Here is a 25,168-nt window from a genome sequence, read left to right as displayed (position 1 = left end):
GCTGTTCTTCTTCTCTTCGATCTCCCGTTGGATTTGTAGGTGTTTGCAATCTTTAGATAAGCTATCTAGCTGATCTCCCGCTACCTGAAGTAGTCTCAGCCTGCTACTTCTCTGCCATCTTGACTCCTCCCCTAAAAGTAAAACTTTTAAAGCACTTCATAATTCAGAGAATCAGCTTTTTGGCATATATACTAGTGTCCTTTAAGTCTTCTTTGTTTTTAGAAAGCTGTTTTTCTCCATATATGATAGATTCAGAGATACTTATTTAGGAAAGAAAAAAAACCCTCATTTTATCACTTGAGAGGCAGAATAGCAATATGATACTATATTTGATTTTGGTAGACTGTATCTCTGGACCCAAGACGGTGTGCAGTCCCCAGGACACCTACAGTGGAGCCAGTTGTAGTGTCTGGCTGGTCCTCGAAATTTTTCTTTCCACTGTATCCATTTTTTTCTTTCTGTGATATTAACTACATAACTGATTAATATTTTATTGATTTACCCAAGGTAACTAACATTTAATCATTATTCTGTTTCGTACTGGAAAGTTCTGTCTCTAAGAAAAAGAACCATATAGAAAGTCAACATTTGTCAGATGCTGTTCTTGAAGAGTCTGCTTTGCAAAGTGATATAGCAAGAACAGAAGAGGAGCAGGCTAAAACTGCAAAACGCTTTCAGAGCCAAGATCCTTTTGCTAAGATTTCACCACTGGAACAAGTGCAAGGTACTGAACTTATAGAAATTACTTTTAGAAATTACTGCCTAATGTATATATTTCAGTTTCCTTTCTGATTTGTCTATCTTTGTTATTTATCTTAAGCTACAGTATGGTAAACTGAAAGACACTTACGGTTTGGCATTTACCTATTAATATTTTTATAGGAAATGGTCTCTTGATTAATCTTTTTATTAAAAAAAATTTTTGGTATTAACATATAATGTATTTTTGTTTCAGGGGTACAGGTCTGTGATTCATCAGTCTTACACAATACATAGTGCTCACCACAACACAAACCCTCCCCAGTGTCCATCACCCAGCCACCCCATCCCTCCCACCCCTGTCCACTCCAGCAACCCTCATTTTGTTTCCGGAAATTAAGAGTCTCTGATTGACTTGTTTTACTTAGCATAATACCCTCTAGTTCTCTCCACATTGTAGCAAATGGCAAGATTTCATTTTTTTAATGGCTGCATAATATTCCACTGTATGTCAGTATATCACATCTTTATCCATTCATCTGTTGAGGGACATTGGGCTCTTTCCATAGTTTGGCTATTGTGGACATTGCTGCCATAAACATTGGGGTATAGGTGCCCCTTCAGATAACTACATTGGTATCTTTGTGTTAAACACCCAGTAGTGCAATTGTTTGGTCATAAGGTAGCTCTATTTTCAACTTTTCGAGGAACCTCCATACTGTTCTCCAGAGTGGCTGCACCGGCTTGCATTCCCACCAAGTGTAGGAGGGTTCCCCTTTCTCTGCATCCTCGTCAACATCTGTCGTTTCCGGACTTGTTAATTTTAGCCATTCCGACTGGTGTGAGGTGGTATCATTGTGCTTTTGATTTCTATTTCCCTGATGCCAAGTGATGTTGAGCACTTTCTCATGTGTCTGTCTGTTGACCATTTGGATGTCTTCTTTGCAGAAATGTCTGTTCATGTCTTCTTCTCATTTTTATTTTTAAAAAAGATTTTATTTATCCATTTGTCAGAGATAGCACAAGCAGGGGGAGCAGCAGGCAGAAGGAGAGGGAGAGGCAGACTCCCTGTCGAGCAAGGAGCCCAATGCAGGGCTTGATCCCAGGACCCTGGGATCATGACCTGAGCTGAAGGTAGATGCTTAACTGACTGAGCCATCTAGGCATCCTGACTTCTGCACATTTCTTGATTGGAATTTTTTTGTTCCTTGGTGTTGAGTTTGTTAAGTTCCTTATGGATTTTGGATACTAGCCCTTTATCTTATATCTTCTACCATTCTGTAAGTTGTCTTTTGGTTTTGTTGACTATCTCCTTTGCTGTACAAAAGCTTTTTATCTTGATGAAGTCCCAATAGTTCATTTTTACCCTTGTTTCCCTTGCCTTTGGCTATATGTCTAAGAAGTTCCCGCAGCTAAGGTCGAAGAGGTTGCTGCCTGTGTTCTCCTGAAGGATTTTGATGGATTCCTGTCTCACATTTAGGACTTTGAGCCATTTTGAGTCTATTTTTGTGTATGGTGAGAGGAGATGGTCCAGTTTCATTCTTCTGCATGTGGCTGTCCAATTTTCCCAATACCATTTGTTGAAGAGACTGTCTTTTTTTATTGGGTATTCTTTCCTGCTTTGTCTAAAGATTACTTGACCATAGAGTTTAGGGTCCATTTCTGAGTTCTCTATTCTGTTGCATTGATCTGTGTCTGTTTTTTAGCCAACACTGTGCTGTCTTGATGGATCACAGCTTTGTAATAGAGCTTGAAGTCTGGAACTATTATGTCACCAGCTTTGGTTTTCTTTTTCAGCATTCCTCTGGCTGTCTGGGGTTTTCTGGTTCCATACAAATTTTATGATTGATTGTTCCAGTTCTTGAAAAAAGTTGATGGTATGTTGATAGGGATTTCATTAACTCTGTAGATTGCTCTAGGTAGCATAGACGTTTTTACAATATTTGTTCCTTTGATCCATGAGCATGGAATGTTTTTCCATTTCTTTGTGTCTTCCTCAGTTTCTTTCATGAGTATTCTATAGTTTTCTGAGTACAGATTCTTTGCCTCTTTGATAAGATTTACTCCTAGGTATCTTATAGTTTTGGGTACAGTTGTAAATGGGATCGACTCCTTAATTTCTCTTTCTTCTGTCTCATTTTTGGTGTATAGAAATGCAACTGATTTCTGTGCATTGGTTTTATATCCTGCCACTTTGCTGAATTCCTGTATGAGTTCTGGCAATTTTGGGTTAGAATGTTTTGGGTTTTCCACCTGTAGTGTCATATCATCTGCAAAGAGTGAGAGTTTGACTACTTTGCCTATCTGGATGCCTTTTACTTCTTTTTGTTGTCTGATTGCTGAGGATAGGACTTCTGGTACTATGTTGAATAGCAGTGGTGATAGTGGACATCCCTGTCGTGTTCCTGATCTTAGGGGAAAAGCTCTCAGTTTTTCCCCATTGAGAATTATATTCGCTGTGGGCTTTTCGTATATGGCTTTTATGATATTGAGGTATGTTCCCTCTATCCCTACACTGTGAAGAGTTTTAATCAAGAAAGAATGCTGTACTTTGTCAAATACTTTTTTCTGCATCTGAAAGGATGATACGATTCTTGTACTTTCTTTGATTAGTGTATCGTATCACAGTGGTTGGTTTGCAGATGTTGAGCCACCTTGCAACCCAGGAATGAATCCCACTTTGTCATGGTGAATAATCCTTTCAGTGTACTGTTGGATCCTGTTGGCTAATATCTTGGTGAGAATTTTTGCATCCGTGTTCATCAGGGATATTGGTCTGTAATTCCCCTTTTTAGTAGGGTCTTTGTCTGGTTTTGGGGTCAAGGTAATGCTGGATTCATAAAATGCATTTGGAAATTTTCCTTCCATTCCTATTTTTTGAAACAGCTTCAGAAGAATAGGTATTAATTCTTCTTTAAATGTTCTGGTAGAATTCTCCTGGGAAGCCATCTGGCCCTGGGTTCTTGTTTGTTGGGGCGTTTTTGATTACTGTTTCCATTTCCTTGCCATTTATGGATCTGTTCAGGTTTTCTGTTTCTTCGTGGTTCAGTTTTGGTGGTTTATTCTTTTCTAGGAATGCATCCATTTCTTCCAGATTGCCTAATTTGTTGGCATTTAGTTGCTCGTAATATGTTCTTATAATTGTTTTTATTTCTTGGGTGTTGGTGGTGATTTCTCTGCTTTCATTTGCGATTTTATTTATTTGGGTTCTTTCTCTTTTCTTTTTGATAAGTTTGGCCAGTGGTTTTAACATGCTTATTAATTCTTTCAAAGAACCAGCTCCTAGTTTCGTTGATCTCATCTTCTTTTTTTTTTTTTTTTTAAGATTTTATTTATTTTCTGGAGAGAGAGAGACAGAGAGGGAGCACAGCAGGGGAGGGGCAGAGGGAAAGGCAGGCTCCTTGCTGAGCAAGGAGCCTGTTGTGGGACTCGATCCCACAACTTTAGGGTCATGACCTGAGCCAATGGCAGACGCTTAACCGACTGAGCCACCCAGGTGTCCCCGTTGATCTCTTCTACTGTTCTTTTGGTTTCTGTTTCATTGATTTCTGCTCTTTATTATTTATCTTCTCCTGCTGGGTTTAGGCTTATTAACTCCTGCTGGGTTTAGGCTATAATCAAAAAATTGGAAAATAGCAAGTGTGGTGAGGATATGGAGAAATTAAAACTCTCATTCATTGCTGGTGGGTATGTTAAAATGATGCAGTTGCTGTGAAACTAGTTTGACAGTTCTTCAAAACATCACACTACTGTTTGAGCCAGTAGTTCCAGTCCTAGGTATATACGCAAGAGAAATGAAAACATATGTCCACACAAAAACTTGTACATGAATGTTCATAGCAGCATTAATCACAGTAGTGAAAGAGTGGAAACAATGCAAAAACTTCATACAGTGGAATATTACTGAGCCTTAAAATGGAGTGAAGTATTGATATGTACTATAATATGGATGAACTTTGAATACATTAGGCTAAGTGAAGGAAGACAGATACAAAGGCCACATGTTGTAGGATCTTTTCATCCATAGATATCTGTAGACATCGGATCGGATCGGCAAATCCATAGAGACAGTAGATGTGTGGTGGCCAGGGCCAGGGAAAGGGGAGAATGGGGAATGACTGCTAGTAGATACAGTGTTTCTTTCTGGAGTGATGAAAATATTGTGTCATTAAAGAGTGCTTATGGTTGTACAGTCTTGAGAATTTACTAAAAACCAGGGAATTGAATGCTTTAGGAGACTGGTGATTTCATGGTATGCAAATTTTATGTCCATTAAAAAAACCCATATACTTATATCACAGTCCCAGTTAGTATAAGATTTAGTCATACTTGCTTTATCTCTTCTGTTTTCGTGTTACTTTTTTCTGATATTTTAAAATTCAAGTATCATTTTATTCCTATATATTTTAGTGTGCATCCGTAAAAATACAGATGTTTTTTTACATAAGCACAGTGCTATTAACACCACTAACAGACTTAACAGTTCTTTTATTATCATATAGTACTCTAGTCCATATTCATTTTACTAATTATCCAGGTTGGTTTGCTTGAATTGGAGCCCAAAGAAGGTTACCATATGTTACGGTATATTATTTGTTCTATGTCCTAAGTCAGTTCCTGTTGAAAAAAGCTCAGTCTGTCACCCTGTAGATTGTCCCATGATTTGGATTTGTCTGTCTGTTTAGTCATGCTGTCATTTTTCTTGTTTCTCTCTTCCCTGTATCCTCTGTAAAGCAAAAGTTAGCTTTAAAGCCTTGATTAGATTCATAGTGAGCGTTTTTTTGGCATATGTATAATTTTTCATACTTCCCACCCTGATAGTTTTTTAATTAAACTGACCAGTGATAACTTCTTGTACCATGATATAAAAGTGCTCTATTCTACTAAAGGGAAAAAATGTTTAGTTCATTAATTTGCTACTTTTAGGGGTTATTGCGTTTTTATTGATTAAATAATTTGGTCTCAATTATTTTTGTTTTGTAAAACAGACTCACCTGTTGATTTTTGTTTACAACCATGGATGAATAATAAGGATAACAAGGTAATCTTTTATATGTTACCAATTTCTGGAGTGTAACTGGGAGAGTGAAAGTTTCCATTTCACATGTGCAAGTATTAAACAGTAGTAATTTCAGTTAGAAGTCTTGTACTTTAAATAGCAGAGATCCACGTTACTGCCTCAAGTAATCGGCATGTGAGCGTAGTCCTGGTCCAGGGCTTCCTTGTCATTAGGACTTTTCCACTTTTGCTCTGTTTCACTCCATGCTGGCTCCCTCTTGAAAGATGGCTCTGGGAGGGTAAAGGTTTCACTTTGTTTCATTTATTTTATTTTTTTAAAAGGTTTTATTTATTTTCCAGAGAGAGCAATAGCAGGGTGTGTGGCAGGCAGAGGGAGAAGCAGGCTCCCTGCAGGGAGCCCCACGCAGGACTCGATCCCATGACCCTGGGTTCATAACCTGAGCTGAAGGTGGGTGTTTAGCTTACTGACCCACCCATGCTTCCATCTTTGTTTTGTTTATTGTATCCTGAGTGCCTGGCACATAGTTGGCACTCAGTGATTACTTGAATGATCAGGAAGCTGTCTTCCTTTGTAGCAAGCCTACATTCTTAACATTTGTGATAAGGAAAAATGACCATGCTGGGGTGCCTGGGTGGCTCAGTCGTTAAGCGTCTACCTTCAGCTCAGGTCATGATTCCGGGGTCGGGGGATTGAGCCCTGCCTCAGGGTCCCTGCTTGGCAGGAAGGCTGCTTCTCCTTCTCCCACTCCCCCTGCTTGTGTTCCTGCTCTCGCTATCTCTCTGACAAATAAATAAATAAAATCTTTAAAAAAAAAAAAAAAAGACCATGAACTTTCTTTGAGGGGAAAGAAAAAAAGACAACTCTAATGAGCTCACTTGGGTCATAAGTTCTCCCCTATGTAAATCACTGTCAAGGGGTACGTTGGAGTAAAATACTCTGTTTGTCGAGCCTGCACTCAGGTCCACTTCTTTGTGAGTGTGTGTGTGTGTGTATACATATATATCAGTGTACATATATGTGTGTGTATATATGTGTGTGTATGTGTGTGCATATATATATGTGTGTGTGTGTATATACAGCTGTCAGCCCCACCAGTTCCACATGGCTCCTCAAAGGAATGTTCCAAGCAGGAAGCCCGATGTGGGGTATAATCCCAGGACCCTGGGACCGTGACCTGAGCTGAAAGCAGACACTTAATGGACTGAGCCACCCAGATGCCCCTTTTTCTTATTCTTAATTAAAGTATAGTTCATATATAATGTTCTCTTAGTTTCAACAAAGTATAGTTGTTAGTATACAACAAAGCAGTTCAGCAACTCTATACATCATAAATGCTCTCCACCAGAAGTGTGGTTACTCTCTGTCACCATGCAAATTACTATAATATTATTGACTATATTCTCTATGTAGTACTTTTCATCCCTATGACTTATCTATTTTATAACTGGGATTTTATGTATTCATCTGTTTTACCCATTGTTCCACCCTCTCCCCTCCAGGAACCACCACTTTGTTCTCAGATGTGTTTGAGTCTAATTCTGGTTTTTTGTTTGTTTGTTTGTTTGTTTGTTCGTTGTTTTTTTATTGCCACATCTTTGATCTTTATGAGCATAATTCACTGTTTTCTGCAAGTATGCAATTATATAGCGAGCCCATGCTTTTATCTTAAAAATTGTGTATTTTGCTATCTAATTTTAAAGATAAATTTAATAAGATTGTGAAATAAAGTTGAAGGCCATGTTATCTTTTGTTGGCCTTGAATGCCCTTAACAACCTGCTGTGTGCCTTTAGGATTATGTTGTCCCTGAGTTGAGAAGTAGAACAATCAGTGATTTCAGTATAGGCCACATAGTCCAACTTGGCTATTATCTTCACTTCCTACCACAAGCCTTGTATTCAAATTCATTTGGGTATTAGTGTCCTAACTATATTACTAGGTCTTCTGAGCTTGTACATACAATTTGAGATGTTAAATTTTAACAGTGTCTCACTGGGTGGGTCAGGGGAGAAGAGAGGAATGGGGGCAGGAAGAAAGTTATTGATACACATAAAACAGCTAGACCTTCATTGCCTAAATTGTGAATTACAAATACTGAGCACATTTGGTGGTCTTTTTTGCAACCTTGTACTGTGGTCCTCAAAGTAGTGAAGTTTGCTTATGTTACTTGGCATTTTATTTCTTACAGATTGTTGTTCCTCATGCTGGGAAACATTTTGAAGAGAAGAATCTGCCCAGTGACTTAAGCCACACTAGTTTATTAGAAAATGAGAAACTTACATCACTGACGAGCTTGGAGGATTCTTCCGGTACTGTAAAGTGACTTGTGTTTTCTTAGTCCTTACCTTGCTGCTCCACGTCTTTCTGCTTCTTTGTTTCATAGTTACTATGCCAACCTTTTGTTTCTATCTTCTCCTTTACCTCCTCCCTATCAGCACTTGTAAGCACTTCTGTTGGTAGAATTTTTAAAAACTTGTGTAATATGAAACCTGATATGATTATGTTCATCCTCAGTTTATTATCATTAGGGTATGGAGTATAAAGCAGTTTGTTAAGAAATTGGAGGAGCAATGAAATATTTAGCCTCTGCTCTCTGAAAGTTCTGCCAAGTGAGAAAAGAGATGCACAGCTAACCCTCTGACTACCTTAAGTATATTTCAACAGTACAAATTGTGCAGGAATCCTAGGAGGGTGACAAATTAGTTCTGATCGAGGGAATTATTTATGAAGCTTTATTAAAAGGGGATGCAGGTTTTCCTTTTTCATGAAGAGGCCCGTGATAGGCCTTAACATAGATTTGTGAAGAGAACTATATTTCAGGAAGTGGGACAGCATCTGTAAAGGTGCTATGGTGGGGGCATTTTAGACCACGTTTGGAGAATAGCCAGACTTTGTGATTTTGTGCAGCAGGTTTATAGCACCTATAGAAGGCTATTTTGGGAAATAAACTCAGACAAAGAGGAAGGGACCACATTAATTACAGCTTTGAAGGCCAGACTGTTGAGCTGAGTGGGATAAATAAAAATTATAAATTCAGGATAATTTTCCTGCCAAATTTTTAAAATATTTTCAGATTATGGCATTGTAAATAAGGAGTCATTGACTAAATTCATACAGATCTTTGTTTTAGTAGACTAGGTTTTTAGAGGTGAAATGCTGAAGTCCAAAGTTATGAGCATTTTTAAGGCTTTTAATGCTGATTGCAAAATTATCCTCTTGAAAAGGCAGTGACATGTTATAATACCATTACTAGTGATTGAGAGTTCTAGTTCTAGTCTTGGCCTTGCTGGGCTGGATTTTAGAATATTAAAAACCAGGTAGTGTTTTATTTATATACATCTTTGGATTTTTGGTTTGATGGAAGTTGAATAATTTTTATTCATATCTATTAGTATTCAACTTTGCTATATATTTTTTCCTTAGTTGCTTCTTTCTCAAGATCAGATATTATGTGAGGTTTCACTTTATACTTAATCATTAGTTCACCTGGAATTTATTTTTACTTCTCCTGTGACATGCTTATCTGTCCCTTTTTGATAGTTACCCTTTGGCACACCATTTTCTTTCTTTTCTTCTTGCCCCCTTTTTTTTTTTTTTTTAAAGATTTTTTAATTTATTTTTTTGTCAGGGAGGTAGAGCATGTGCACAAGCAGGAGAAGCAGCAGGCAGAGAGGGAGGAAGATGGAGACTCCCTTGGACTGCTTCCATAGTTAGGCTATTCTAAATAATGAGCAGTAAACATAGGGGTACAGGTAGCCCTTCAAATTAGTGGGGTTTTTTGATTAGGTTAATTACATTTTATTTATTTTCCCTCATTTTTTAATTAAAAAATTTAAATTTAAACTAAATTAACATGTAGTATATAATTAACTTCAGAGGTAGAGTTCAGTGATTCATCAGTCTTATATAATACCCAGTGCTCATTATATCACATGTCCTCCTTAATGTGCATCTCCCAGTTACCCCGTCCCCCACCACCTTTCCTCCAGCAGCCCTCAATTTGTTTCCTATGATTAAGTCTCTTAACGGTTTGTCTCCCTCTCTGATCCCGTCTTGTTTTATTTTTCCCTCCCTTCCACTAGGCTCCTCTGTTTTGTTTCTTAATTTGCACGTATGAGTGAGATCATATGATAATTGTCTTTCTCTGATTGACTTTTTTGCTCAGCATACTACTCTCCAGATCCATCCATGTCTTACAAATGGCAAGATTTCATTTTTTTTGATGGGTGACTAGTATTCCATTGTATATAGATACCACATCTTCTTTATCCATTCATCTGTCGATAGACATCTGGGCTCTTTCCATAGTTTGGCTATTGTAGACATTGCTGCTATAAACATTTGGGTGCAGGTGCCCCTTTGGATTACTACATTTGTACCTTTGTGGTAAATACCCAGTAGTGCAATTGCTGGGTCTTACGGTAGTTCTATTTTCAACTTTTTGAGGACTCTCTATACTCTTTTTTAGAGTGGTTGCACCAGCTTGCATTCCTACCAGCAGTGTAGGAGGGTTCCCCTTTCTACTCATCCTCGCCAACATCTGTCATTTCCACACTTCTTAATTTTAGCCATTCTCACTGGTATGAGGTGGTATCTCATTGTGGTTTTAGTTGTATTTCCCTGGTGCCAGGTGATATGGAGCATTTTTTCATATGTCTATTGGCCATTTGTATGTTCTCTTTGGAGAAATGTCTGTTCGTGTCTTTTGCCCATTTCTTGATTGGATTATTTGGTTTATTGGTGGTTGAATTTGATAAGTTCTTTTTAGATATTGAATACTAGCCATTTATCAGATATGTCATTTGCAAATATCTTCTCCCATTCTGTCGTTTGTCTTTTGCTTTTGTTGACCGTTTCCTTTGCTGTGCAAAAGTTTTCTATCTTGATGAAGTCTCAATAGTTCATTTTTACTCTTGCTTCCCTTGCTTTTGGAGACGTGTCTAGCAAGAAGTTGCTGGGGCCGAGGTTGAAGAGGTTGCTGCTGGTGTTCTCAAGGATTTTGATGGATTCCTATCTCAAGTTTAGCTCTTTCATCCATTTTGAGTCTATTTTTGTGTCTGGTGAAAGGAAATCGTCCAGTGTCATAATTCTGCATGTGGCTGTCCAATTTTCCCAACACCATTTGTTGAAGAGACTCCTTTTTCCATTGGTATTCTTTCCTGCTTGTCAAAGATTATTGACCATAGACTTGGGTTCTCTATTCTGTTCCATTGATCTAGGTGTCATTTTTGTGCCAGTATCATACTGTCTTGATGATTACAGCTTTGTAATAGAACTTGAAGTCCGGAATTGTGATGCTTTGGTTCTCTCAACATTCCTTTGGCTATTCATGGTCTTTTTCTGGCTCCATACTAATTTTAGGATTGTTTATTCCAGCACTTGGAAAAAGTTAATGTATGTTGATAGGGATTACATTGAATGTATATATTGCTCTAGGTAGCATAGACATTTTAACTATTTTTCCAATCCATGAGTATGGAACGTTTTTCCATTTCTTTGTGTCTTCCTCAATTTCTTTCATAAGTGTTCTGTACTTTTTTGAATACAGTTCCTTTCCCTCTTGGTTAGCATTATTCCTAGGTATCGTATGGTTGTTGGTGCAATTATAAATGGAATCGACTCCTTATTTTTTTTTCTTCTGTTTCATTGTTAGTGTATAGAAATGCAACTGATTTCTGTGCATCAATTTTATATCCTGCTACTTTGTTGAATTCCTGTATGAGTTCTAGCAATTTTGGAGTTGAGTCTTTTGTATTCTCCACATAGAGTGTCATGTCATTTGCAAAAGTGAGAATTTGACTTCTTCACCAATTCAGATTCCTTTTATTTTTTTAATTGTCTCATTGTTGAGACTAGGACGTCTAATACTATGTCTAACAACAGTGGTGATAGTGGACATCCTTGCTGTGTTCCTGATCTTAGAAGAAAAGCTCTCAGTTTTTCCCCATTGGGAATGATAATTTGCTGTGGGCTTTTCATATATGGCTTTTATGATATTGAGGTATGTTCCCTTTATCACTACACTTTGAAGACTTTTGATTAAGAAAGGATGCTGTATTTGTCAGATGCTTTTTCTGCATCTCTTGAGAGGATGATATGGTTCTTGTCCTTTCTTTGATTAATGTAGTGTATCACATTGATTTGAGCCACCCTTGCAGCCCAGGAATAAGTCCCACTTTGTTGTGGTGTACTGTTGGATCCTGTTGGCTAATATCTTGGTGAGATTTTTTGCATCTGTGTTCATCAAGGATATTGGTCTGTAATTCTCCTTTATAGTAGGGTCTTTGTCTGGTTTTGGGATCAAGGTAATGCTGGCCTCATAAAATGAGTTTGGAAGTTTTTCTTCCATTCCTATTTTTTGAAACAGCTTCAGAAGAATAGGTATTAATTCTTCTTTAAATGTTCTGGTAGAATTCTCCTGGGAAGCCATCTGGCACTGGACTCTTGTTTGTTGGGAGGTTTTTGATTACTGTTTCCATTTCTTTGGCAGTTTGGGTCTGTTCAGGTGTCTGTTTCTTCGCGATTCAGTTTTGGTAGTTCATGCATTCTGGAAATGCATCCATTTCTTCCAGATTGTTTAATTTGTTGGCATATAGCTGCTCATAATATGTTCTTATAATTGTTTGTATTTCTTGGTTGTTAGTTTTGGTCTCTCCTCTTTTAATTGTGATTTTATCTATTTGGGTCCTTTCTCTTTTCTTTTTGATAAGTCTGGCCAGGGATTTATCAGTCTTATTAATTCTTTCGAAGAATCAGCTCCTGGTTTTATTAATCTATTCTACTGTTCTTTTGGTTCTATTTCATTGATTTCTGCTCTGACCTTTATTATTTCTCTTCTCCTGCTGGATTTAGGCTTTATTTGCTCTTCTTCCTCCAGCTCCTTTAGGTGTAGGGTTAGGTTGTGTATTTGAGGCCTTTCTTGTTTCTTGAGAAAGGCTTTTATTGCTATGTCCTTCCCTCTTAGGACTGCCTTTGCTGCATCCCAAAGGTTTTGAACAATTGTGTTGTCATTTTCATTTGCTTCCATGAATTCTTTAATTGTTCTCTAATTTCCTGGTTGACTCATTCAGTCTTTAGTAGGATACTCTTTAACCTTCATGTATTTGAGTTCTTTTTAACTTTCCTCTTGTGATTTAGTTCCAGTTTCAAAGCATTGTGGTCAAAAATATGCAGAGATTGATCCCAGTATTTTGGTACTGGTTGAGATCTGATTTGTGACCTAGGATGTGATCTCTTCTGAAGAATGTACTATGTGCACTCGAGAAGAATGTGTATTCTGTTGCTTTGGGATGGAATATCTGAATATATCTGTGAAGTCCATGTGGTCTAACGTGTCATTCAAAGCCCTCATTTCCTTACTGATATTTTGCTTAGGCGATCTGTCCATTGCAGTGAGTGGAGTGTTAAAGTCCCCTACTATTATTGTATCATTGCCAGTGTGTTTCTTTGATTTTGTTATTAATTGGCTTATATAATTGGCTGCTCCCATGTTATGGGCATAAATATTTACAATTGTTAGATCTTCTTTTTGGACAGATCCTTTAAGTATGATGTACTGTCCATCCTCATCTCTTATTACAGTCTTTGATTTAAAATCTAATTTGTGTAATGTAAGAATTGCCACCCCAGCTTTGTTTTGGTGTCCATTAGCATGATAAATGGTTTTCCATCACCTCACTTTAAATCTGGAGGTGTATTTGGGTCTAAAATGAGTCTCTTGTGAGCAGCATATCACTGGGTCTTCCTTTTTTATCCAGTCTGATACACTGTGTCTTTTGATTGGGGCGTTTAGCCCATTTACATTCAGAGTAACTATTGAAAGATATGAATTTACTTCCATTGTATTACCTGTAAGGTCATTGTTTTTGTATATTGTCTCTGTTCCTTTCTGGTCTGTGTTACTTTTGGGCTCTCTTTGCTTACAGGATGCCCTTTATTATTTCTTGCAGGGCTGATTTAGTGATCACAAATTCTTTTAGTTTCTTTTTGTTCTAGAAACTCTTATCTCTACTCCCATTCTTAATGATAGTCTTGCTGGATAAAGTATTCTTGGCTGCATATTTTTCTCATTTAGCACTCTGAATGTATCATGCCAGTCCTTTCTGGCCTGCCAGGTCTCTGTGGATGGGTCTGCTGCTAGCTTTATGTGTCTACCCTTGTAGGTTAGAGACCTTTGGTCCTGAGCTACTTTCAGGATTTTCTCTATCTGTGAAATTTGCAAGCTTCACTATTAGATGTCTGGGTGTTGACCTGTTTCTATAGGTTTTGAGGGGGCTTCTCTGTACCTCCTGGCCTTGAATGCCCATTTCCCTCCATAGATTGGAGACGTTCTCAGCTGTAATTTGCTCTAATATACCTTCTGCTCATCTCTCTTTTTCTTCTAGCATCCCAATTATTCTAATACTGTTTTGCTTTATAGGATTACTTATCACTTAAATTCTCCCCTCATGATCCAGTAGTTCTTTCTCTCTCTTTTTTTTAGGTTCTTTATTCTTCATCATTTTGTTTTCTATATCACTAATACTTTCTTCTGCATCATTTATCCTAGCAGGTTGAGCCTCCATTTTTTTTTTTATCGTATCTTAGAATAGCTTTTTGATTTTGACTTGATTAGATTTTAGTTTATTTCTCCAGAAAGGGATTCTCTAGTGTCTTCTCTCCTTTTTTTAAGACCAGCTGGTATATTTATAATCATTTTTCTGGACTCTAGTTCTAACATCTTATTTATGTCCATACTGATTAGGTCTCTAACAGTCAGTACTATCTCTTGTTTTCTTTTTTGAGGTGAGTTTTTCCATCTTGTCTTTCTTTTTTTAAGATGGATTTTTTTTTTTTTTTAAGATTTTCTTTATTTGTCAGAGAGCAAGAGAGAGCACAAGCTGGGGAGAAACAGGTGCTCCACGGAGCCCAATGCAGGACTCAATCTCAGGACCCTGGGATTATGACCTGAGCTGAACGCAGCTGCTTAACCCACTGAACCACCCAGGTGCCCATTTTATAGTATTTTTATCTGATTTTGGTATCAGGGTAATGATAGAATGAATTTGGAAGCTTTCTTTCCTCTTTTAGTTTTTGGAAGAGTTTGAGAAGAAGAGATACTAACTTTCTATTAAAATATTTGGTAGAATTCACCTGTGAAGCCATCTGGTGCTAGACTTTGGTTGGGTGTTTTTGATTACTGATTAAATTTCTTTGCTGGTAATCAGTCAGTTTTCCTATTTTTTCCTGATTCACTTTTGGGATGTTATATGTTTTTATAAATTCATCCATTTCTTCTAGGTTGTCCCAATTTGTTGGCATGTAACTTTTTCGTAATATTCTCTTAAAATCCTTTGTATTTCTTTGGTGTCAGTTGTTATTTCTTTTCTTTCATTCCTGATTTTGTTTGCGTTCCCTCTCTCTTTTAAATGAATACTGCTAAAAATCTGTCACTTTTGTTGATCTTTTCAAATAACCAGCTTCTGGGTTCATTGATCTCTTCTATTGTTTTTTTAATTTTTATTCATTTATTTCTACTCCAATCTTTATTATTTCCTTCTTTCTACTGGTTTTGGGTTTTGTTTGTTCTTTTTCTAGCTCCTCTATTTGTAAGGTTAGATTGTTTATTTGAGATTTTTCTCGGCTTCTTGAGATAGGTCTTTATTGTTATAAACGTCCCTCTTAGAACAGCTTTTGCTGCATCTGAAAGATTTTGGACTGTTGTATTTTCATTTTCATTTGTCTACATATTTTCGTATTTCCTCTTTGATTTCTTGGTTGACCCACTTATTCCTTAGTATCATGTTATTTAACTTCCATGTATTTGTGTTCTTTCCAGATGGTTTCTTCTGTTTGATTTGTGGTTTCATAGTGTTGTGGTAAGAAAAGATGCATGGTATGACTTCAGTGTTTTTGAATTTGTTGAGGCATGTTTTGTGATCTAATATAATGTATTCTGGAGAATATTTCTTGTGCACTTGTGAAGTATCTGTTTTAGGATGGAATATTCTGAATATATCTACTAGATCCATCTGGTCCAGTGTGTCATTCAAAGTCACTGTTTCTTTGTTGATTTTCTGTTTAGATGATCTGTCCATTACTGTAAATGGGGTGTTAAAGCTCTTTTTTTTTTTTTTTTAAAGATTTTGTTTGTTTATTTGACAGAGATCACAAGTAGGCAGAGAGGCAGGCAGAGAGAGAGGAGGAGGAAGCAGGCTCCCTGCTGAGCAGAGAGCCCGACGCGGGGCTTGATCCCAGGACCCTGGGATCACGACCTGAGCCAAAAGCAGAGGCTTTAACCCACTGAGCCACCTGGGCACCCCGTGTTAAAGCTCTTTATTATTACTATGTCACTGTTGATTACATTTTGCATATTTGTTATCAGTTGCTTAATGTATTTTGGTGCTCCCATGGTGGGTGCATATATATTTATAATTGTTACATCTTGTTGGATTGTCCCCTTATGTTTATATAGTGTCCTTTGTCTTTTGTTACCCTCTTTGTTTTATAGTCTGTTTTGTCTACTACCCTGGCATTCTTTTCACTTCCTTTTGCATGATAAATGCTTCTTCCCTTCAATATCAATTTGCATGTTTCTTTAGGTCTGAAATGATTCTCTCTCTCTCTCTCTTTTTTAAGATTTTATTTATTTATTTGATAGAGACAGCGAGAGAAGGAATACAAGTAGAAGGAGTGGGAGAGGGAGAAGAAGCAGGCTTCCTGCTCAGGGGGGAGCCTGATGCCGAGTTTGATCCCAGGACCCTGAGATCATGACTTGAGCCAAAGGCAGATGCTTCATGACTGAGCCACACAGGCGTCCCTGAAATGAGTCTCTTACAGGCAGCTTATAGATGGGTCTTGCTTTTTCATCTGCTCCATCACCATGTATCTTTTTTTTTTTTTTAAAGATTTTATTTATTTATTTAACAGAGGGAGATCACAAGTAGGCAGAGAGGCAGACAGAGAGAAGGGGAAGCAGGCTCCCTGCTGAGCAGAGAGTCCGATTCGGGACTCGATCCCAAGACCCTGGGATCATGACCTGAGCTGAAGGCAGAGGCTTTAACCCACTGAGCCACCCAGGCACCCACCATGTATCTTTTGATGGGAGTGTTTAGTCCATTTATATTTAGAGTAATTATTGATAAGTATGTACTTACTGCCATTTTGTTATTTGTTTTATGTCTATATATAGTTCTCTGTTTCTTTCTTCTTTTTTGCTCTCTTCTTTCAGGGTTTGGTGGCATTCTTTAGTGATGTACTTGGATTCCTCTCTCTTTATTATTTCCTTATCTATTACTGATTTTTGATTTGTGGTGATTATTAGGTTTGAATATAACAGCTTCTGTATATGGCAGTCTATTAATTTGATGATTGCTTGAGTTTCAACCCATTCTTTACTTCTCTCCCCTCCACATTTTAGGTATATGTGTATGTTTTAAGTATGTGTCATGCTTTACATCCTTTTATTTTGTGAATGTCTAGACTAATTCTTGTACTTACTTTTACTGCTTTTGTGCTTCCTACTTTTCATACTGCCACTTAAGGTCTTTCCAGTAAAGAGTGCCTTTTAACATTTCTTATAGGGCTGGTTTAGTGGTCTTGAATCCCTTTAAATTTTGTTTGTGGGGGAAACTCTTTATCTTTCTCTTAATTCTGAATTATAGCCTTGCTGTATAGGGTATTCTTGGCTGCATGTTTTTTCATTTCAGCCCATTGAATATTTCGTCCCTGGTCCCTCTGGCATGCAGAAGAATTCTGCTGAAAAATCCTCTGATAGCTTTATGGGGATTCCCTTGCATGTAACTGTTTTCTTTTCTCTTGCTGCTTTTATTTATTTTTATTTTTATCTATTTAAGGCATGGAGTCCAACATGGGGCTTAAACTCATGACCCTGAGATCAAGATCTGAGCTGAGATCAAGAGTTGGATACTTAACTGACTGAGCCACCCAGGCACCCCAACTCTCTTGGTGCTTTTAGAATTCTCTCTTTATCTCTATTTTTTGCCATTTTAATTGTTATGTGTCTTGGTGTGGACCTCCTTGGGTTGATTTTGTTGAGGGCTCTCTGTGCCTTCTGGGTCTGGATTTCTGTTTCCTTCCCCAGATTCAGGATGTTTTCAGCTCTTGTGTCTTCAAATAAATTTCTACTCCCTTTTCTCCTTCTGGGATCCCTATAATGTGAATGTTCTTAAATTTGATGGCGTTGTTAAGCTACCTAAGTCTATTTTCACTTTTTTATTACTATTTTTTCTCTCTTATGTTCTTCTTGATTATTTTCCGTTATTCTGTCTTCCAGGTTGCTAATCCATTCCTCTGCTTTATCTTGTCTATTTATTCCATCTGTTTATTCCATGTATTTTAATTGTATTTATTAAATTGTTGAACTTTGGTTGTTTTTTGTTTTCTATTTCTTTGTTAAGGGTTTCATTGATGTCCTCTAGTCTTTTCTGTAGTTAGTGCCTATCTTTATGACCATAACTTTAAATTCTCTATAGGAATATTACTTATCTTAGGTCTATTGCTTTGATTTTTATTCTGTTCTTTCATTTGGGATATTTTCCTCTGTCTTTATTTTGTCCAACTCTCTGTGTCTGTTTCTATGTGGTTTGACAGTCAGCTATATTTTCTGTTCTTGAAAGTGGCAGCCTTATGAATAAGAGGTCCTGTAGTGCCCTCCAGTGCAGTTTCCCCTGTTTATTGGAGCCTGGTGCTTAAGGGCTGTTTCCTGTGTGTGTTTGTGGCTGAGCTGAGCCCCTTTTGCTTTCAGTGCAGTCATCTGCAGTTTCTGTTTGTCTGTTATGGGCAGGGTTTGGTCCCTGTGTTATATTGGGGCAGTCTGGGGCTGCCTTGGGCTTGAGGTGAGTCAGACCAGGTATTTGCCAGAGCTGTGGTAGCACCAAACTGCAGGGAGCTTTCCCTGTGTTGTCCCCTGAAAAGCTTTCATTGGTAGATGGGTTTCATTGGTAGATTGGTAGTCAGATTAGCTGTCTGTCTTCAGCCTACTTCTGGGACCACAGTCTTGATATGTGTGTGGCTGTAGTCCCCTCTCCCTGGGGCAGGAGTTCCTTTGGAGTGGTGCTGGCCCCTGTCAGGGCTGCTTGCACACTGCCAGTCTTGTGGCACTGCTTTGGATGGGCTCCGGCCAAGGGCATAATGGAAGGGGTGTGTCTGTAGGAGAATGTGGGGCAGGGTGCATTGTTAGCAAGTTACGTAGAGAGTGTCTTTGTCCACTGGTCCCCACAGGTATTTGTGTATCTAGGCTGGGGAGTAGGGAAGGGAGATGGTTTTCAGACTATTGGTTTTGTGTTGTATCTCTGCAGGGCTATTTGTTGTGATGTCTTTTTAAAGGCAGGGACTCAGTTTCCTCTTGCCCTCTTGGCTCTGCCAGAACTGAGCCCACTGATTTTTAAAGTTCCAGGTGATATGCCCCAGTGATTGAAAGAACTTGTGAAATTTAACCCCTTTGTTTTTCAAAGTTAGATGTCATGGGGTTTTGTAAGGTGCCTGGTGTGAGGGTCTGTTTCTCTCCTGTCTCTGCACTCTTGGTGTCCCTCCCTTTTGAAGACTCTCCCATGGGTTCATTTAGCTCCTGACTGTGTCTCTGCCCTTCCTGTCCTCTTTGATGTGGCCTCTTCTCTGCATTTAGCTGTGGAATGTTTGTTCTGGCAGTCTTTGGGTCCTTTTCTGGGTTATTCATACTTATGTGGGTGGTATCTAGTTGTATCCGTATAACGAGGTAAGCTTAGGGACCCCCTACTTTTCCTTCTTCCTCAGAAGTCTTTATCAGCCTTTTTGATTAAATATTATTTGTAGTTCAATCAGTACTTTAAAACATTTCCTTTTTTCCCCCCACTTTACCAATAGATGATGATATTGATGATGAAGAGTTTTATGATGAACATTTGGAGGCTTACTTTGAACAACTGGCTATTCCAGGAATGATATATGAAGACCTAGAACAGGAACATCCAGAAAAAGATTTTAAATTACCAACAAGTGATCCATGTCAGGTATGTTCTAGTCTTATGGTTTTTCATAAATTTGACTTTTGAAAACTATTACTGGTCTCATTAGATATTACCATAAAATGTAAGCTTTTGGTTTTCTTTGGTGATGAGATGATACCTTATGATCAGAAATACCTTGTGATGAGAAATACCTTGCCCATCCTTTCTTGCTGCTTCTTACTTTTCCTTCCTCTGCAGAAAAATTGAAGAATATCACAGTGAACATGTGTATGCCCCTCATCCATTTTAACCAGTTGTTAACATTTGGCCATCTTTATGTTTTTTTTTTTTTGTCCTTCCATGGGTACTTTTAAGAGGAATTTGGATATTTTTGACAAGTCACCCTAGTACTTTCACATTTTCTCCTGTGTATGAAGATATTTTCCTGCATAATTTCAATTCTGTTATCTAACTTTGATACAGTAATGTAAATGAATATACAGTCCATATTTACATTCACCCAATTGTCTCCAAAATGTCCTTTTATTGTTTTTGATCTAGGATTTAATCAAGGGTTACAGGTACTTCTGGTTGTCATATCTCTTCAGTATTTCACTTTGGAGTAGTTCTTCCATATCATTAAAGCTTTTGTAAAATGAACCATAAGCTAATTATATCTGATTGCTTTTTCTCCCTCCTGATTAGATTAAGGATTTTGGCAAGAAGTCCAAGTAAGCATGTTTATCATGAACAGGTTAAGATTAAACAGTAAGGATGTGTGCTTCTCCTTGAATCACATCAGGAGACGTAGAAGTGTGTTGGTCCCACTGTTGGTGATGTTGTGTTTGATAATCTTGGTTAATGTGGTGTTGGCTAGATGTCTCCTTTGTGTAGGTGCCTTTCTTTTCTTCTTTGTTATAAGTATTCTGAGGAATGATGCATTGAGGCCATGCGAACTTCCTATTCCCCAAGAACCTTTCACAAACTGGATTTAGTATCATTGCTGAGGCCTCCTAGAAACAAGTATTCCCATGGTGATTATAAAGGTGATGTTTCCAATTCCTTCTACTTTAATTACTTGGCATCCTTCTGTCAAGAAGTCATTCTCTGCTTCTCATGTTTTTCCCCCTAAAAATGTTGGTTTTAATTTAAAAAATTAATACAGCTAAGATATTTTCTCAACAGGCAAATGAAAATGGTAGCTATAAATCTCAATCAGCAGGTAACAGCTCTCTGATTTCCCATGGCTCACACTCTTCAGGAAATTCTGAAACAACCCACAGAGAGTCTGAAATAGGCCACGTTGTTTGTCTGCCTGGGACCAGTAAGTATTGAAATATGACCCCATTGTTCTTTTTTTTTTTTAAAGATTTTATTTTATTATTATTTTTTATTATGTTAAGCTAGCCACCGTACAGTACATCATACGTTTTGATGCAGTGTTCAGTAATTCATTAGTTGTATATAATACCAATGCTCATCATAACACGTGCCCTTCTTAATTCCATTGTTCTTAAATTCTGTTTGACTTTGCCTTTTCTCCAAAGAATTCATTTCTGTGGTATAGTGTAACCTATATTAACTGTTGAATTCCTTCAAACTTTTCAAAAGAATATTATTAGAAAAACTATAATGTATATTGCTTACATCACTTATTACAAATGAGTATGTTTTATTCAAACATTTGAGAATTTAAAATGAATTCTGTGTAGTCACAGTTTGTCATATTTCCTGTTGTCTCTTACTGATGGTTACCTTTTCTTGTATGCTAATTGCTATATTTGTCATATGATTGTTAATTACTAGATTTACATAAAATAATTTGAATAGCAAGAAGCAGTTACTAGATTACTGAGACTTTGACGTTGCTCTATTAAATTTTTTTCTTGTATTTCAGGTAATTTTATAGATAATGGAGATAGTAGAAGGCATGTAGATGGTGTATTATCATTTTCTTCTAGTACTCAGAGAACTGAACAGGAGCAAGAAAGGGCAGACAGTTTGAAGGGTATTGTCCCACATCGCGGCAGAGTAAGTTTATATACATTTTCTTCAGATTTTCTCTGAAAAGGATGAAAAGCCTTTTGAATTGTATCAGGTTTTTTTTTTTTTTTTTAAATTTGATATCTGGAAAACATAGAAAAAATATTAAGTTTCCCTATTGATAATGTTTTATGTGTGTGTTGGTATGTATCTTTGAGATCACTAAGATTATATTAAATATATAATTATGTACATTTTTCTTAATTTTAAAGATTTTTGACTTGCATTTAGATTATTAATTTGAAAAGTTCTTCAGCTTGGTACCAAAACATTAAATAAAAAAGCAAACTGTTTGTCTTTAACCTTGCTCAAGCATGTTTGTTTTCAGTTTCTTTCTTTTTTTTTTTTTTTTAAAGATTTTTTATTTATTTATTTGACCGAGAGAGAGAGAGAGAGAGAGATACACATCACAAGTAGGCAGAGAGGCAGGCAGAGGGGGAGGGGGGAAGCAAGCTCTCTGCTGAGCAGAAAGCTGATGTAGGGCTCCATCCCAGGACCCTGAGATCATGACATGAGCTGAAGGCAGAGGCCCAACCCACTGAGCCACCTAGGCGCACCTTGTTTTCTGTTTCTTAATAGCAACCCATTACTCCTACACTTGAAACTTAGTAGTCATTTCTGACTCTTACTAATTCTTTGTCCCCTTTTTAAAAGTAATGTATACCTCAAGATTGTATGATGATTTTTAATTTAGAGGGAGTGTGTGTGTTGGTATATATAGAGACAGTTACTTATCCTCATAGTAATCCTTTGAGTGATTAAGGCAGTAAGTGGTGATGGGATTGTCATTTTAAAGGTAATAGCTCAGAAAACCTAATTTCTCTCAGTGTGTTCTCAGGACTGTGTCTTAAGTTTATTGTTTCCTGTTTATTTCCTTTACCACTACTCAAGTTGAAGATGCTTACTACCTCATGTCTGATTTATTGTGCCATTCCATTATATTTGTCAACACCAGGTTAATCTTGTTACAATGGGTTTTAATGTATATAATACATATAAGTATTTTCTATGCCTCAGTGTTTCAAATTAATATAATCTGACCCCATATTAATCTGTTTTTCTCCTATATGTTTCTTCTACAAATCCCTGTTCCTGTTTTGTTTTCTCCCTTTCTTCCCTAATCCTGATTATGATCATCTTTCCAATCTTTCATGAAGCCTTGGTTACTTTTCAGTAACTCTAGATTACATTTATTTTTCTAAATTCTTATTACAGTGATTGTATTCCACAGTATAGTACTTTTTTTAATACAGGAATATTTTACTTATCCAGAAGTTGCCTAGTCAGCAGCTTCAAGAATTTCTTAGTCGTCCAAAGAGCCAGTTATGTACAAATACAGTAGAGCCCCTTGCCTCAGACAACCAGAACAAGTGTTCAGAGTCAATTGGTTTATCCTTCTAGGACAATGCTGTGGGTGCTTGGTCATATGTTTAGTCATCTGATGGTTGAGTTATAATTCTAATACATCTAGTTTAATAGTCCAGCCCTCAGCTGATTAGGGGGAGCCAATGAGAAAAGGGAGACTGCATCTATTAATCTTGATTTTGTCAAAATGTGGTAGTTGATAAATTTTATAAATCTGTCTATCCATGGCCATTTAATTTTAGGCTAAGGACTTTGTTCTGTTATAATAATTATTTTTCTAATTAGCAGTTATTTGTCATTAAAAAACAGTAGTGTTAATATTGTTGAATATCGCAAATTGCTTGGCATCTTGGTCAGGCCATTTTAATGGAAAGAATCATTGGTAACATCTTGGTGATAGGTGTGGTGCTTGGTATTGTAGGTCATGCAAAGGTCATCTTCCTTCAGGAAACATAGTAGGAAAGTAAAAGAATTACTTGGATAACTGTAAAATAAGGCAGAATCCTTTCTGTTGAATCTCATCATGCTTACTGAAGGAAGTCCCCAAGTTCTGATTGATTTACATTCTTAAAAGCTTTTTGGAGTTTTGAGGTCTAAGTGAAAACATAATTTCTGATGATTCATTTCTAGTCCATTTTCTTTCTTTTTTTTTTTTAAAGATTTTATTTATTTATTTGACAGAGAGAGATCACAAGTAGACGGAGAGGCAGGCAGAGAGAGAGAGAGAGAGGGGGAAGCAGGCTCCCTGCTGAGCAGAGAGCCCGATGCGGGACTCGATCCCAGGACCCTGAGATCATGACCTGAGCCGAAGGCAGCGGCTTAACCCACTGAGCCACCCAGGCGCCCCTCTAGTCCATTTTCTAAAAAAGAATTTAATTGTAAGATAACCAGGTTCTGGAGGAGCATTCAGACGGTATGACTGCAAAGACCTGATGCCTTCAGCTGTGGTTGGAGGAGGGCATCAAGTGTGGAAGGATGGTAGGAGTGGCCTCTGGCTGCTGATGTTCCAGACAGTGTGGAATGAGCACTTGCATTAAAGCTTTGTTGTTTAGATGGGGGGAAATTCCTACCTGTGGGTCAACCATAAAGTATGTTACATTATTTCATGAGATGTCTTACTTTTCCCATATCATAAGGTCATGTGGTTTGTGTTACCATGAGGTGACAGTTTTCTGTTCTCTTTTTGGGAAGATTAGCAGCCCATTTTCCTTAATGCCATCTAAGGAACTCAGAAGCTACTAATTTTGAGTTCCCCAAATTTAACTACTAATAGTCTACTATTGACTGGAAAGCTTACTGATAACATAAATAGTGATAAGTATTTTATATGTTATACATGTTATGTACTGTATTTTTACAATAAAGTAAGCTAAAGAAAAGAAACTTATTAAGGGAATTGTAAGAGAAATTCATTGGTATTATTAGAAATACTGTAGTGTGTACTGCTTGCATTACATATTACAGCCATAATTTCTTTCCCTTTTTCTGTCTTCTGTGTTTTGCAGAAAGTGCTCTTGGTCCCCAATGTGTTGATGATATTCCATAGGTTCCTTAGAGTCTGTTCATTTTTTCTGAAGCTTTGTAATTTCAGTTGTCCTATCTTCAGGTTTGCTGTATCTTTATCCTGCTTGTGCACATCTGTTTTCAAGCCCCTCTAGTGAATTTTTCACTTCAATTATTGTACCTTTCAGTGTCAGAATTTCTGTTTGGCTCTTTTAAAAAATTATCTCTTTATTGTTATGCATATTGTGCATTGATCATTTTCTTGTTTGTCCACATCTTCCTTTAGCTCTTTGAGCATCTTTAAGATAAAGGTTTTCAAAGTCTTGGCATAGTAAGTCTGATACAGGTTTCCTCTTGTATGTTCTCTGTTGACTTACTTTTTTCCTTTGAATGGATAGTGCTTTCTTGTTTCTTTGTATGCCTTGTGATTTTTTTTGTTGTTGCAAACTGGACATTTGAATCTTATGTGATAACAACTCTAGAAATCACATTCTCCCTTTTCTCTAGGGTTTGCTCTTTGTTTAACTTTTATAGAGTATGTCTGTGCAGGGATGAGCATACGGTGAAAGTTAAGGGTTTTTTGTTTTTTTTTTTAAGATTTTATTTATTTATTTG

The 25,168-nt window shown here is 37.3% G+C and overlaps 1 protein-coding gene across 2 annotated transcripts in view; it reads left to right on the top strand.

Moving 5' to 3' along the window:
- Positions 1–25,168, top strand: part of LOC111142378 (centrosomal protein 192) — a 133,159-nt gene that overhangs the window by 14,696 nt on the left and 93,295 nt on the right. For both annotated transcript variants that reach the window (XM_022495402.1, XM_022495400.1), the window contains exons 3-8: positions 549–724; positions 5,688–5,740; positions 7,906–8,026; positions 19,560–19,705; positions 20,828–20,966; positions 21,540–21,673. In XM_022495402.1, coding sequence (XP_022351110.1) covers positions 549–724; positions 5,688–5,740; positions 7,906–8,026; positions 19,560–19,705; positions 20,828–20,966; positions 21,540–21,673 — 769 coding nt within the window. The remainder of the gene's footprint in view (positions 1–548; positions 725–5,687; positions 5,741–7,905; positions 8,027–19,559; positions 19,706–20,827; positions 20,967–21,539; positions 21,674–25,168) is intronic.

This window comes from Enhydra lutris, unplaced genomic scaffold (assembly GCF_002288905.1).
Source record: "Enhydra lutris kenyoni isolate GAN:26980312 unplaced genomic scaffold, ASM228890v2 scaffoldscaffold8, whole genome shotgun sequence".
Classification (NCBI taxonomy): domain Eukaryota; kingdom Metazoa; phylum Chordata; class Mammalia; order Carnivora; family Mustelidae; genus Enhydra; species Enhydra lutris.
This window is presented reverse-complemented; position numbering and strand designations above follow the sequence as displayed.